The sequence below is a fragment of the Lynx rufus genome, unplaced genomic scaffold (genome assembly GCF_022079265.1).
Source record: "Lynx rufus isolate CCGP_SWC_20201006 ecotype Redwood Valley unplaced genomic scaffold, mLynRuf1.p SCAF_1, whole genome shotgun sequence".
Classification (NCBI taxonomy): Eukaryota; Metazoa; Chordata; class Mammalia; order Carnivora; family Felidae; genus Lynx; species Lynx rufus.
In genome coordinates, this window is record NW_025814823.1 from 220,056,825 (window position 1) to 220,072,921 (window position 16,097).

Below are 16,097 nucleotides of genomic sequence, written 5' to 3' on the forward strand. Positions count from 1 at the left end.
CTTATTTTACATATTTTGGACAGTCAGGACACAAATACAATATGAACTCATTTACACTGGATTTTGCTTTTGAAAAGATTTTCCAAAATAATAGTAGTACTCTTGAGGCCAATAATAACTGAATTTATGACTACTTAATTAGGCTCTGTAGTCATTTTCTTTATTGCATTTGCTCATTATGTTAGTAAAATGAACACGGTGCTTATTTTTATGTGAGCACTTAATATCCACAAGATGCCTGTATAAATTAAATCTGGTGCACAAATGTGTCTTCCTAAACAAATTTTTCCTTTCCCTTTTCTAGACAATCCCAAAGAGATGACTCGTGTGGCTGTTTTTGTCAGAATTTTGGATGTTAATGATAATGCTCCACAATTTGCAGTGTTCTATGACACTTTTGTATGTGAAAACGCCAGACCAGGGCAGGTGAGCAACCATAGGACTTAAAAGCTTTGGAATATTTTAGTGGCTTCTTAAATATTTTCTTTTCCTAATCTTAAGAAGAATGAGTAAACAGAGATAAAAACAATCATATAAGTACCAGTAATATAATTTTTTTAAAGGTTGATGTTGGGGTGCCCGGTGCTTGGATGGCTCAGACAGTTAAATGTCTGACTCTTGATTTCTGCTCAGGTCATGATCTCACGGTCATGAGATCAAGCCCCTCATTGGGCTCTGTTCTGGACATGGATGCCGCTCAAGATTCTCTCTCCCTCTCCTTGTGCCTCTCCCCTGGTTATGCTTCACCTCTCTCTCTCTCTCTCTCAAAAAAAAAGCTAATGTTTTTAGAATTAAAAAATGCTCTGAATGACAATATAGTGAGTTTCATATTTCTTTTGTGCAGTTAAAAAGAAAATATAAGACATTATTTTTGCCACAACAGTTAAGGTGTAAGAAGAAATAACTTTCACTTGTTAAACTTTCAAGCGCAAAAACAGGGAGGAAAAAAAAAACTCTGCTCTTTCTTTAGATGAATACTGTAACTGCTAGAGAAATGGGAGATGGAAGTTAGAAAAAACACAGAGACAGATACATGGGATCAGCTAGACAGTGCATCAATATTCCAATGTATGCAAATGATTTGAAAGCAGACTGTAGGATTCACTCCTTAGATTTATACTTGTATTTCATCATTATAGCAACACTTAGAGTGCTTAATGACTTAGTTTTTGTCCTTTAAAACATTCTTTATACACCAGCTTTGTTTATAACTCTTTAAGTCTTTTCCTCAGTGGACTCATTTTGTTGTTTGCAAAACTCCAGTGTATATGGCTGAAAGAAATGCTCTTAATTGGTTTGAGTGCTATCTTCACAGAAGGAAGCTGCATGTTATAAATAATAATTGGGAATCAAATGTGTTTTATTAAAGGAAGAGGACCCATCCCAAAACTGTATTATGTTTTGACATCATTTGATGCTCTTTCTAAACATCAATGTCATTGTTACATTTTTATGCAAATTACATTGTGGAATAACACAAATTCTTCCTTCTGAAGATTCTAACAGGAATTCAATAGCCTGTCTATTGTTGGAAATGGCAAAATTGCTGCAATTGGATTCATTTTTTATTTGAAAATGTTATGGAAATGTTTAATTTGGAATATTTAAATGACAAAGCTACTTCCGACCTACTTCTTAATGAAACAGTGTTTGCCCTGAAAATACCATTCCAAATAGTCCTCTGCTTGGCAGGCTCAGCATGATATAAGTTGAAGCCTTTTCTCTAAAGAGATAAATTACCCACTTTGCAACTGCCTCATGCATTGCTTTCTCTATGGTTATTCTATTTGATTTTCAAGAGATATCTTTTCAGAGCATTTGAATCATTTTAAATACTGATTTCCAAATGTATTCAAAATATACAAAATAAGGGATTATGTTTTTTTTTCTTTATGCCTCTTTTTAAAAAAAATATATCTGGTTTAGTAACTTTATATTTTTTGGACTTTAAAAACCACTTGGCGTATTGAAGGAAAATAATAAAATAGAAGAAAATTTTAATTTAAAAAGTAACCTATTTTGACCAACTTGATAGGAATAACATGATTAATAATTTTTGTCTAATTATCTGAATGTGCAATAGCTTCCCATAGTAGTTATTATTTTTAATGTTTATTAATTTGTTTTGAGAGAGAGAGAATGAGAGAGAGTATGAGCAGGGAAGGGGCAGAGAGCGAGAGAGAGAAGAGAATCCCAAGCACACTCCACACTGTCAGCACGAAGTCAGATGTGGGACTTGAACCCATGAACCATGAGATCACAACCTGAGCAGAAATCAAGAGTCAGAGGCTTAACCAACTAAGCCACCCAAGTGTCCCCATAGTAGTTATTTTTAATAAGATCAGTTTGTTAAATATCATTTTGGTCTCACAGGCTGAAAAATGTTCCTTAAACCAAATACTTACATACTCAATGATGGAATTCTAGGTTACAGCATCCTAGGAGGTAAAACTAAGGTTTGGAGAAGTCCTTCACTGAAACTTCCTTGAAATTTATTTGTTAACTCTGCCTTCCTTCCTTCTGGGAAGTAGGAACTTCTCAGGACTTCTGGGTGTGCTTTAGTTATTTATACAGTATTTCAACCAAACATTCTCTGAATTAAGTGCCGATTAAAAGTAGCGCTTTGAACAGCAGTATAGGAAATGATTCCATTTATTTGGTGCGTGGACAAAACGAGAAGACAGAGATAAAGTTAACTACCATCTCCTCCTTTTCTGCTTATTCCCTGATCTAAGGGTAGGAGACTTTCCCCCTTGGAAAAGATGGAGCTTACAATTGTAGCATTAACAGTTCCTTCTTGTGCCTGAACTAGACTACTTGAGTCCTCATCTTTTCCATCACAGAAAGAGTCTCTTGGGAAAGGAGAGGAAAGAAGACCGGCTGTTTCATTTCTCATTGATTTTCAGTCAATAAAATATATTTTAATAATTTTAATCGTTATGGGAAGGAAATACAATTTCTGTCTCACAGATTTCCCAGAGTCTCCCCAGGGAGGAGTGCTACTTGTATTCACCCACAGATAGTATCTGAGCTCCAGGCCTTTATCAAAACCCAAATATCCCACTACATATCTCCATGGCACAGTGTTTAGTTACTTACCAGCTACTGAAATGGGTGCTTTTTACCAGAACAAAGGTAATTTTTGCATCAATGGAAACTACTACTCTAACCACTGGCAATGCTAATGATCACTGAAACACCTTCTTGCTGAATTGAGATTATTTTAGAATAGCCTAGTAAAAATACAAACCAATTATGTTACAGCTCAAGAGATACAATGTAAATGACTTATCAGTGTCTGTTCTTCATATGCTCAAAATGAATACTAGACGTCACCAGTGTTTTTGTTTTTGTTTTCCATAATGTGGCAACCTATTGTATTGGAAGTGATCTAAAATGAATTTGTCAAATTCAAAAATGAATTTGTCTCTAGCAGGAATAAAATAGTGAGTACTTATACAGAGAGATAGGGGATATCTCCTTCTTGTTGCCAACTTATGATTTCTATTGCAAATCAACTCAAATGTATAATATATATATATACATAATATATATTATATAATATATATTTATATTTATATTGTATAATATAATATATTATATAATATATTATATGTATATATTATATGCATATAATGTATATATATTATATCTATATGATATGTATAATATATATTATAATATATATTTTATAATATATAATATGTTTATATATTATAATATATATTATAATATATAATATGTATGTGTATGTGTATATATATATATATATGCCCATATGTATATGGTACATATGCCAAAACAAATAAGCACACATATACCAAAACAAAATACAGTTGATTCTTGAACAGCATAGGGGTTGGTTACTTTCTTTATAACATTTAAAGAAAATATATCAGTGAATCACTAATTTTAAAATCAATGATGCTATCATGTTTTATTCAAACAACATATTTTAATTAAGAATTTTTGCATAAGGGGCGCATGAGTGGCTTAGTCAGTTAAGTGTCCAACCCTTGGTATCAGCCAATGTCTTGATCTCACGGTTCGTGAGATTGAGCCCCATGTTGGGCTCTGCGCGGACAATGAGGAGCCTGCTTGGTGTTCTCTCTCTCCCTCTCTCTCTCTGTGCCCCTCCCCCATTCTCTCTCTCTCTCTCAAAATAAATAAATAACTGCTAAAAAAATTAAAGAAAAGAAATTTTGTGTAAGGAGACCTGGGTGGCTCAGTCGTTTAAGTGTCTGACTCTTGATTCCTGCTCAGATCATGATCTCATGGTTGGGCTCTGAGCTGAGCATGGAGCCCACTTGCGACTCTCTCGCTTCCTCTCTCTGTGTCCTTCCTCTGCTCACGGGTACATGTGAGAGCATGAATGTATATGCTCTCTCCCAAAATAAATGAAAAACATTAAAAAAAAGGAATTTTTGTGTAAACCGTTATAATTTCTTATATGTAAAGATGTGACCATTTTGTTCTCTGTAGTGTATTATTTTGATTTGTAAAAATAAACTGAAATTATAATTTGTAATCATAACTGAAAATGTATATTTATTATGAAACATTATAGTTTTTATTTTAAAAGGCCTACTTTTAAAGTTTTAGCTCTACTTTTAAGTTTCTATCATTTTTTCTGTATGTGTGCCAACATATTAATCTTAATGATTTGTATAAACATAAAAATTATATTTAGTCTACTATCTTTCTTGATGTTATTTCATTTGTCATTTTTCCCCTCAACTTATTCTTATAAATCACTACTTAAAAGTATAATATTTTAGACTGCCTGACAAATAAGAGTCATTCAAGAAATGTTTTTATAACTGAATTGATACCTCTTAAAGGGTATTAATTAATTCTTATATAAACATCTTTCTCTTTAATTCCTTCACATATGTACCATTTTTAGTTGTGTATTGGATGGCTAAGCCATTAGCAATAAAATTTATAAATAAAATTTATTGCCATTAGCAATAAATCTTTGATTTCTATTCAATCTTAAATTACCACTAAAGTTTCATTAAAGAGTTATGTTTCATTTTAAAATATATTTTAAAATTATTTGAAGTTTAAATTATTTTTTTGGCTGCTTATTCTTAGATAATAAACATTTATCTTTGATCAAATTATATTTCTTTTATCATTTAGAAGGAAGTGGTTAAGGTTGTAAATAAATAGTGAGTACATAAAATTTATCACATTTTTATTTTTATAAGGTAATCTAAAAGAAGACTAATTCAATACAGAAGAGTTAAAATAATTTATTTTTCATAATTACTTGATATAATGTTTTAAATTTGAAATCTCTTTTTAAATAAAAATCAGTAGCAAATATTTTGATCAAATATAGACACAATGTTAAAATGAGTCAATTTATTAAAGTATATTCCTTTTAGTTAAGCATAAATTTGACCATTTATATAAACATCAATATACAAGTTAACAACTTCTGAAGCTCTCTTGCAAATTAAGATACGCAAAAATATATATAAAATGTTATACATATAAATTAAAGACAAAATGAGTATATATGCAAATATTACATAGCTATATGTTATATATATATTTAATAATATTAAGCATCTATTGTCAAAGCACTGATCTGATTACAGTATAAGGTGTTACATTTTCTTCTTTGTTACCGTATAGCATCTTATATTGTCTCTTATCCTTAAATAAGTCAGAGATGATCTTTATAAAATAACCATTTCCCATAGTATGCATATATTGAATTAAAAATATGTAATTTTATTTACAGTGCAGATGAAGTGAGCCATTACTGCTAAAGTAGACCATAATGTTTAAGTCCTTCATTTAAAAAGTTTTGCATAATATTATCTATATAATCTCTACTTTCTTTGAATAATTTTCACTTTACTTTTTTTTGATAAGGAGAAAAGCCATAATCACAATAGTTTTCTGAATTTTTCCTACATTAGATAAACTCTTCCAGATCAATGTTTAAAGATGTGTGAAATAACCTACCTATTTCAAATGCTAAATTAAATAAGGATGCAAAGAGTATAATATTACCAGTTTTTATTTTGAAGAAATGGATAATATATAGGAGAAATTGAGAAGGAGCAACAGAGAGAAGCACGGAGGGAAGTAGAGAAATGAGGACTCTATTAAAATTAAAGTAATAACGAAAAAAAAAAAAAAGATGGAATAAGCCAAAGATACATGCACAAGGAAAAAAAAAAACAACTGCCTTTAAATTTAGACAAAATTGGATGTTAAAAATTACATATTGTTAAGCAGGTTATACCCATAGAATTTGATAAATATGCATTTTTCTCTTTTCTCCAGCTAATACAGACTATAAGCGCAGTAGACAAAGATGACCCTTTAGGTGGACAGAAATTTTTCTTCAGTTTAGCTGCTGTCAATCCCAACTTCACAGTACAGGATAATGAAGGTAAATTTTAGAACACGGTCATTATGATTTAAGGTGACATTTACAACTTTTCCCCAAAGTAGCAATTAACATGTATGGTGTATTAATTTATTGATCTGTGTTACAAAATGTTGTTTTCATAAGGTATTTAATCAGATTAATTTCTTGACAGTGTTCATTTTCTCAAAATCTCAAAAAAATAGTAAATTATTTGAAAGAAATCTCTACATGAGTACTAATGAAAAGATTGGATCTTGAAAACATTAGAAAGTATGGAAATAATCAGACACATGGGGTAGAGAAATGAATGACTCAGTGAGACCCTTGTGCAAATTTCAATGATACTTAGCAGCAACAGATTCACCAAAGCCAAGAAGGCATGGAATATGGGTCAGAAGAAAGAGAAGTAACCATATTAGCCTGTGAGGGTTTAAGTGCAAAAGCAGTTGCAAGGACAAGATATACTATTCTTTTGTGTAATATGTAAATATTACGATATCTCTGTGATCAAAAATACTGAAATTACATTTCTTGCATTCCCAAAAAGAGCAAAAACAGATTTTTATAGGAAAAAATATGAAAATAGTTACTATTTTTAAAAAGTTGAACAGCTTTATTCTTTGAAAAATATGTGGTAATTATCTTAGTCTAAAAGTGTGTAGAGCTTAACCCCCCCCCCACCCCGCAATAAGTATATGTTAAACTAACAATATCAGGTGATCTTTCCAAAACGGCATACATGTTTTAGAGTAAGTGTAAATATGGTTATTCTTTAAAAAATGTAATAACTACCTTACTACCTTGGCATATTTGGAAATACCTTCATAATGCTGTAGCTACACTGGTAGAGGCAGATGGCTATATCACCTCTAGGTGGCTTTCAGAATATCAGAAAGAAGTTGAAGATAATGGATAGTTTTACATTAACCCAATTTTTATTTGAAATATTTGATATGGTAGAAAGTGCACAAATCAGTTGAAGAGAGGGCACCCACTGGTAACATCTGTTTACTAAATTGGAGTTTCTGAAATGTCTGTTTTGTATCCCTCTGAACGTCTAAAATAATTGTGATGGGAAAAATTAGCCTAGGGTTGGCAGATAAGACACAAAATGTCCACTTTCATCTGCATATCAGTAAAACAACACCCATTATTTTATTTGCTGAATCTGGCATCCTATATATGGAACGTAGACTGGACATCCCTAATACTGAACTGGCGACATCATTCATCTTTCTAAGCGTGTTTTAATTTATGTTCCTGTTAAACCAAGCCCTGGCTCCCAATAAACCACCTCTCAATTTTGAAAAGTATTAGAGACCTGAAATAGTGTTACCTTATCACAACATTTCACAGTTACTAGGTAAGCACCTTTAGGCTAATCTTAATTAAGTTCTCACAAGTAGTGGCATCTTCCTATATTTGGGAGAGTTCCTGATCTTATATGAGTTACTCAGAGCAAGAGTTGAAGCCTTATAAATATACATCTGAACATGTCACTATATAGAACACCACTAAAGTCAGATGGAATATAGGATATAATCCTGCATAAATTCACTAATTAGTTATCGTGCATTTTGAAAGAAATTCTATTGAGAAATGGAATTGCTCTTCTTAAGAAAATACCCTTGTGTTTATCTATATGTTCAGCTTAGAAAACTTTATGGTATAAGTTTTAAAAATTTAATTTCTTGCTTCAGTGATAACACACTTGGAGCTTTTAATTGTTAAGATTCCCTTACTTTCCACCCACATAGATTGAAAGCATAATTACACGATGACTTTTTGAATATTTAATAAAATGGTTTGAATAGAATGGCTAGTTTAGGGTAAAATGACGTTTTGTTCTTCAATATAATAAAACTACTGCAGATAAAATTAACATTTAGAAACTTTGGAAAAGTTAAAAAAGGGAAAGGCAAGAAGATTCTATATATAACCATATGCTAACACCTGTTGTTTTTTGTGTTGTTGATTTTAGCCATTCTGACAGGTGTGAGGTAATATCTCACTGTAGTTTTAATTTGTATTTTCTGATGATCAGTGATATTGAGCACCTTTTCATGTGTCTGTTTGCCATATGTATGTCTTTTTTGTAAAAAATGCCCATTCTTATCTTCTGCCCATTTTTTAATTAGATTATTTGTTTTTTTGGTGTTGAGTTTTGCAAGTTCTTTATAGATTTTGGATACTAACCCCTTATCAGGTATGTCGTTTACAGATATCTTTTCCAGTTCTGTAGGTTGCCTTTTAGTTTTGTTGATTGTTTCCTTTGCTGTGCAGGAGTTTTATCTTTTGATGAAGTGCCAATAGTCTATTTTTGCTTTTGTTTCTTTTGCCTCAGGAGACATGTCTAGTCAGAAGTTGCTATGGCTGATGTCAAAGAGGTTACTACTACCTGTATTCTCTTCTAGGATTTTTGTGGTTTCAGATCTCACATTTAGGTCATTCAGTCTTTAATCCATTTGGAATTTATTTTTGGGTTTGGTGTAAGAAAGTGGTCCAGTTTCATTCTTTTGCATGATGTCATCCAGTTTTCCCAACACCATTTGTTGAAAAGACGGTCTTTTCCCCACTGGATATTCTTTCCTGCTTTGTCAAAGATTAACTGACCATGTAGTTGTGGGCTCATTTCTGGGTTTTCTATTTTGTTCTGTCGATCCATATGTGTCTATTTTTGTGCCAGTACCATACTGTTTTTATCACTACAACTTTGTAATGTAAGTTGAAGTCTGGAATTGTGATGCCTCCAGCTTTGCTGTTTTCTTTCAAGGTGGCTTTAGCTATTTAGGGTCTGTTGTGATTTCATACACATTTTAGGATTGTTCTTCTAGCTCTGTGGAAAATGCTGTTGGTATTTTGATAGGGATTGCATCAAATGTGTAGATCGTTCTGGGTAATACAGAGATTTTAACAATATTTGTTCTTCTAATCCATGAGCATGGAATGTTTTTCCATTTCTTTGTGTTCACTTCCATTTCTTTCATCAGTGTTTTATAGTTTTCAGAGGACGGGTCTTTCACCTCTTTGGTTAGGTTTGTTCCTAGGTATCTTATTGATTTTGGTGCTATTGTGAATGGGATTGGTTCTTTAATTTCTCTTTCTGCTGCTTCGTTATTGGTTTATAGAAATACAACAGATTTCTGTACATTGATTATGTATCTTGTGACTTTACTGACTTCATGTGTCACTTCTAAAAATTTTTTGGTGGAGTCTTTTGGGTTTTCTATATGGAGTATCATGTCATGTACGAACAGTTAAGGTTTTACTTCTTCCTTGTGGATTTGGATGGCTTTTATTTCTTTTTGTTGTCTGATTGCTGTGCCGAGGACTTCCAGTACTATGTTAAACAACAATGGTGAGAGTGGACATCCCTGTCTCATTCCTGACCATGGAGGAAAAGCTCTCAATTTTTCCCCGTTAAGAATGATATTAATTGTGGGTTTTTCATATAGGGCCTTTATTATTTTCAGGTATGTTCTTTCTAAACTTACTTTGTTGAGGCTTTTGTCATGAATGAGTGTTGGCAATGATGTGGAGAAAGGGGAACCCTCTTACAGGATTGGTGGGAATGCAAACTGGTCCAGCCATTCTGGAAAACAGTATGGAGTTTAGTCAAGAAGTTAAAAATAGAAGTACCCACGGTACAGAACTTTTACTACTATGTATTTACCCAAAGAATACAAAAATACTATTTCAAAAGGATGCATCCTAGTGTTTATAGCAGCATTATCTACAATAGCCAAATTATGGAAACAGCCCAATCTCCTCTGACTGATGAATGGATAAAGATGAAGTGGTGTATGTATATATATAATGGAATATTACTCAGCCACAAAAAAAGAATGAAGTGTTGCATGGGTGGAGCTAAGCTAAATAAATCAATCAGAGAAAGACAAATACCATATGATGTCACTCATATGTTGAATTTAAGATACAAAACAAAAGAACAAAGGGGGGAGAAAGAGATAGAGACAAACCAAGAAATACATACTTACACTTAACTATAGACAAGAAACTATAATTGCCAGAGGAGAGATGGGGGGGGGGTGAAACAGGTGATGGGATTAAGAAATGCCCTTGTTGGGATGAACACCTAGTGTTGTAGGAAGTGTTGAGGCACTATATTGCACACCTGAAATTAATACTACACTTTATGTTGACTAACTGAAATTTAAATAAAAACTTAAAAAAAGAAAAACATATATATCCATATGCCTATAAATACTAATTTTAGTGTAGGTTTGAGACTGGAAGAATTATATCCTAATACTTCTTGGAAGAAAAGTCAGATTTGCAAAATTATCAGGGCCACATTTTATTTTATTTTTTTTAATTTGCAGGTGTACGTCTTCTATTTTGCTAATCTCCTTTCCTAGCTTATGCAGTTAACCGATGTAGTAGAAATAACTTCTTACTAATAATTTAGGAAATGACAGTTTTATAGTCAACCACTATACCTGCAATAAATTATCACCGTTCTTTTTCTGTCCTACACGATTTGAGCAACTGGCTAACTCACTCCCTTCCCTGCGTTAGCATTTTACACAAGCTTATGGGATTGGCTAAATAAGACTAAGTGCATTGGATAAACGGAATAGAAAATTATCATGCAAGTGTGTAATGATTTTATTGAAAAAATACTGATTATAGAAGGCTAGGATAAATCTTTGTTTATTAACTGTACCACCTCCATTTAAGGATACTGGCTGAGTTACCAGATAAAGAAAATTTCAGTAGCAATATACTGGGTAGTAGAATGCTAGTGTTTATTCAACCCTTACATTTCTCTGTGCCTCTGTTAGGCACCCAACATCAGCTGTCTTCCACCAGTACTTTGGGTTATATATTATATTCATTTTAATGGGGAGAAATTAAAGTTCAGAAATATAAATAACTTGCTCACTGTTGTTCATATATTGGGACGCTTGAAGGGTTTGGAGTACATTGTTGATTTTAAGAGTGCAACTACACTTAACATTTGCCCATTCACATTTTTCTTCATGAAATTAGATTAGTGTGTGCTGTGTGTGTGTGTGTGTTTGTACATAAATATACATGCATTTATAAATAAAAAAACATTTACTATGATTTTTTTCTTCGTATGCATATGTATGTTTTCTGAAAATTCTGAAAACCAATATGCTATCACCCTTGCAATCCTTCTCATAAAAACTTGCCATTTTAAAAGCATTATCTGAAAATTAGTTGGAAATCTAATAAATAAGCATAGTATCAGATACCTCCAGCTATCTAATCTATCTTATATTTTAGTTGCATTGCATACATTTTATAGGAAAACTGACAGTAATTTTATAATTTACATGAACATCTTTTTACCTATATGTCAAACCATCAGTGATCAAGATGAGAGAAAGGTACTATCCCAAGCCATTTTTAATATTTTCAAATTTATTTTAGATAATACTGCCAGAATTTTAACCAGGAAAAATGGATTCAATAGACATGAAATAAGTACCTATCTCTTGCCCGTGGTGATATCAGACAATGATTACCCAATTCAGAGCAGCACAGGCACGCTGACCATCCGAGTGTGTGCTTGCGACAGCCAAGGCAACATGCAGTCCTGCAGCGCTGAAGCTCTGCTCCTCCCCGCGGGTCTCAGCACCGGGGCCCTCATCGCCATTCTCCTCTGCATCATTATTCTGCTGGGTAAGAAATGTGTGTGAAAATATGATTATTTCCACATTGTATATTTGTAAATCAGAAATTCTGTTATCAAAATAATTCTTCTGGGCGCCTGGGTGGCTCAGTCCTTAAGCATCAGACTTCAGCTCAGGTCATGAGTTCGAGTCCCACACTGGGTGAGCAGAAGCCCCTCTTTGTGTGAGCCCTGTTTCTCTCTCTCTCTCTCTCTCTCTCTCTCTCACTTTCACCTTATCTCTTTCAAAAAAACCCCAAAATTTTAATTTAAAATAAATAAATAAATAAATAAAATATCTCCTCCCAAATTAACTCCAATATTTAAGACAGACATAGGTTAACCATAGGATATTGTTAAATTAAAATATTTTATCTGGTCAGATAGTTATTACATTTTTTTTAAAATAAGAACGAAAGAGCTATTTGAAACATTTTTCAAGATCACACAATTTCTGAGTGGCTCAACACAGGCAAGGCCCTTTGCTGTTAGTTGTAGATAGATTTTTAGTAAATCTAAAGTTTATTTCCAGTTTTTTTGTTCATATTATGGCTGGATGGAGGTCTCACTATTTTACCTTTTCATTGAAATAATGTTGAAATAGGCCTTTACCTGGTTCATTTTCCCTACAATAATACTTGATTTTATAACCTAGAGCAAATTGCTTTTTAACTGCCTTTGAATGAAAAATCTGATTAAGTTTACTCTCCAGTTGCATTATCTTAAAACTATTGTGCATATTCCTATGACCCTAATCAAAAAACATTGTATCTGACATTTTAAGAAGCAGTAAAATGAACTTGGATTTTGGATCCAATCTTAGTAAGTTTCATTATCCTCATTATTAGAACATTTTTTACTGGGTAGGGTCGTTTGGTTGATAATAAGTAATCTAAGGTTCAAAATCTTTACATCACAAGTTTATGTGCATGCATGAATATATGAATTTAAGCAAAATAAAATGTCACATTTTCTCAAAGACTTGAATAATAAACTTTTTTTTTTTTCACTTAATGCTGGTCTATTTATTTTTTAACCACTTTGAAGGTCAAGAACACTTATCAATGGATTAAAACTTTATTTTGTGTTGCATTAAAAAAGTCCCTTGTTTGCCCTTTCACACAAGCTTGAAGGCAAGCAGCCTGACAGTCCTGTGTTAATAAAGAGAAAACAAAACAAAACTTCACATAATAATATAATTCTCTTAGTTCAGGCTGCTGTAACAATACCATTAACTGGATGGCTTGAACCACACACATTTATTTCTCATAGTTTTGGAGGCTGGAAAGTCCAAAATCAAGGCACTGGCAGATTCCAAATTTGGGGAGGGCATACTTCCTAGTTGAAGAAGGCCGTCTTCAATTGTATCCCCACGTGGCAGACAGTAATCATCTGTTTGTTGCTTTTTATAAAAGCACTAAGCACTATTTCAATTCATGAGGGCTCCACTTAATGACTTAATTACCTCCTAAAGACCCCACTTCCAAATACCATCACCTTGGGGAGTTAGGCTTTAGCATGAATTTTGAGAGGACATATTCCATTCATAATGATAATAAATTCCATCTCCTATAAGTGTATATTCTAAAGAATTTAAATAAATATAGATATTTCACCGTACATATATCTGGTAAAAGATTTTCTCTCTCTTTCCTTATCTAATTGAATTCACTTCTGTTTCCCCAAGTCATCATTTTAAAGGATCATCTCCAAAATGTTTGTGGATACTGAATGAGGGTGGGAAAAGTCATACAACCAGAGGGAATCTGAGATTAATATTCTCCCATCTTTTATGCTATTGCCATTATTATGGTTAGTAAAATTATTATCTTATTATTATTTGTAACTTGTCAGGGAAGTAGGGAAATGTCCTTTTTGAGTGATACACGTTTCTTTTTTTATTTTTTTAATGTTCTTTTTTTTTTTTTTTGAGACAGAGAGAAACAGAGCATGAGCAGGGGAGGGACAGAGAGAGAGAGGGAGACACAGAATCGGAAGCAGGCTCCAGGCTCCAAGCTGTCAGCACAGAGCCCAATGCGTGGCTTGAACTAACGAACTGGCAGATAGTGACCTGAGCCAAAGTCGGATGCTCAACCGACTGAGCCACCCAGGAGCCCTGAGTGATACACGTTTCTATCTGTACATCTACAATTGTTTACGATGTATGTAGCTAAGGTTCAACATAGTTTCTGTAGGTAATTCAGTGTAGAAGCTGGAATTCACTCTTTGCCATCTTGTGGTCCTACAACTTATTTTTGGTCTCACATAAATACATACTTTCATGTAATACCTCAAAGATTGCCAAACCAAGAGTGTCTAATCAGGAGGTCACTTCCCCTCCACTAATTAAGACACTGTAAGTAAAAAAATACAAGAAAAAAAAATCTTTTTCTTTTAACAATGTAACAAAAAGAAATCTATGTAAATCCATCAGCAAAGCTATTTAACCCAAACCAATACCTCCATATCTTGCAAAGAATGCTGCCTTTTTAATATTGTATAAGGATGTGAAAACTATGGGCATGTTTTTGTCCTTAATTGTTTTATTTGAAGCTGAATTCAATGTGTGTCTATTTTTTATGTAACACCTTATGTCACTATTCAATGCAAAATATAAATAATGTCTGTACAATCAGGAGCTAACTTTAAACAGTCCTTAGGAAAAAAAGAAAATAGACAAAATATCTCACTGTATTTGAGAAATATCCCAGATGGCTTTAAAAATAAATCGCAAACACTGCACTTAAACCACCCTTCCTGGCCAAATCCTCAACAATCTCCTCTCCCTTCCCCCCACCCCCCTAAGGGATGGAAGGACAAAATTAATCTGAAATTCTAGCCTGTCCCCGAAAACCTAAGTAACTTAAACTCCTTTCCAGTGCTTCCACTCGTCATTTATGTAGTGTTTTTAGATGGACCGCTAATGAATCTTCTTTTCTTTTTTTCAAGTTATAGTAGTACTGTTTGCAGCTCTGAAAAGACAGCGAAAAAAGGAGCCTCTGATCTTGTCTAAAGAGGACATCAGAGACAACATCGTGAGCTATAACGACGAGGGTGGCGGAGAGGAGGACACCCAGGCCTTTGATATCGGCACCCTGAGGAATCCTGCAGCGATCGAGGAGAAGAAGCTTCGGCGAGACATCATCCCGGAGACGTTATTCATACCTCGCAGGACTCCCACGGCCCCGGATAACACAGACGTCCGCGATTTCATTAACGAAAGGCTGAAAGAGCATGATCTCGACCCCACCGCGCCCCCCTACGACTCCCTGGCAACCTACGCCTACGAAGGGAACGATTCCATCGCGGAGTCTCTGAGCTCCTTAGACTCGGGGACCACTGACGGAGACCAAAACTACGATTACCTCCGAGAGTGGGGCCCCCGGTTTAACAAGCTGGCCGAAATGTACGGTGGCGGGGACAGCGACAAAGACTCTTAACCTAGGCTCTCGATTCTGTTCCAACAAGAGGAGGTAACTCGACGGACACCGTCCCCCCCTTCACAATATTTGATATTCAGGAGAGTTTTCCTGCCACTCAGCACAATTTTTTCCCATTTACTTCTTAATTTGTTCATTAATTCCATTAATTCTTTCCTGTAGGATGTCTCATGGAATATATGCGAAATTTTATTTAATCACTTCCAAGAGCCAAAGCTATGGAAATTCAGTGTGGTCCATCTTAGAAATAAAAGATAATTTCAGAAACACGAACAGGATAGGAACCTCACAAGCCGCTTCTGTTAGATACACGTCCTGCCCTTGCAAATGAAGCTTTTATTAAAAAAAAAAAAAAAAAAAAAGGTGAAGAAAAACATTTAAGGTATATCCTGTTCTGTACATTAAATTAAAAAAAAAAAAGTACATGTGGTGTTAGTAGGTGTGATATGCAACCTGGTATACAAACGTTTGTGCAATTTCATTTCATCAAATTCTATCTGCTAATGTTTTATATTTATATTTTTGTATTTATTTTTAAAAAAAATAAACAAGTTTTTACAACTACCTTGTCTCCAGCTTCATTTTTTTTCCTAGGAAGAAG

The 16,097-nt window shown here is 33.6% G+C and overlaps 1 protein-coding gene across 2 annotated transcripts in view; it reads left to right on the forward strand.

Annotated features, from left to right (window-relative positions):
- Window positions 1-15,496, forward strand: part of LOC124507873 (cadherin-10) — a 122,494-nt gene extending 106,998 nt beyond the window's left edge. Inside the window, exons 8-11 of one of the 2 annotated variants that reach the window (XM_047074310.1) lie at window positions 305-426; window positions 6,307-6,415; window positions 11,816-12,067; window positions 15,006-15,496. In XM_047074310.1, the coding sequence (XP_046930266.1) occupies window positions 305-426; window positions 6,307-6,415; window positions 11,816-12,067; window positions 15,006-15,496 (974 nt within the window). The remainder of the gene's footprint in view (window positions 1-304; window positions 427-6,306; window positions 6,416-11,815; window positions 12,068-15,005) is intronic. The other variant, XM_047074316.1, reaches the window with a different exon arrangement.
- The last annotated feature ends 601 nt before the right edge of the window (window positions 15,497-16,097 follow it).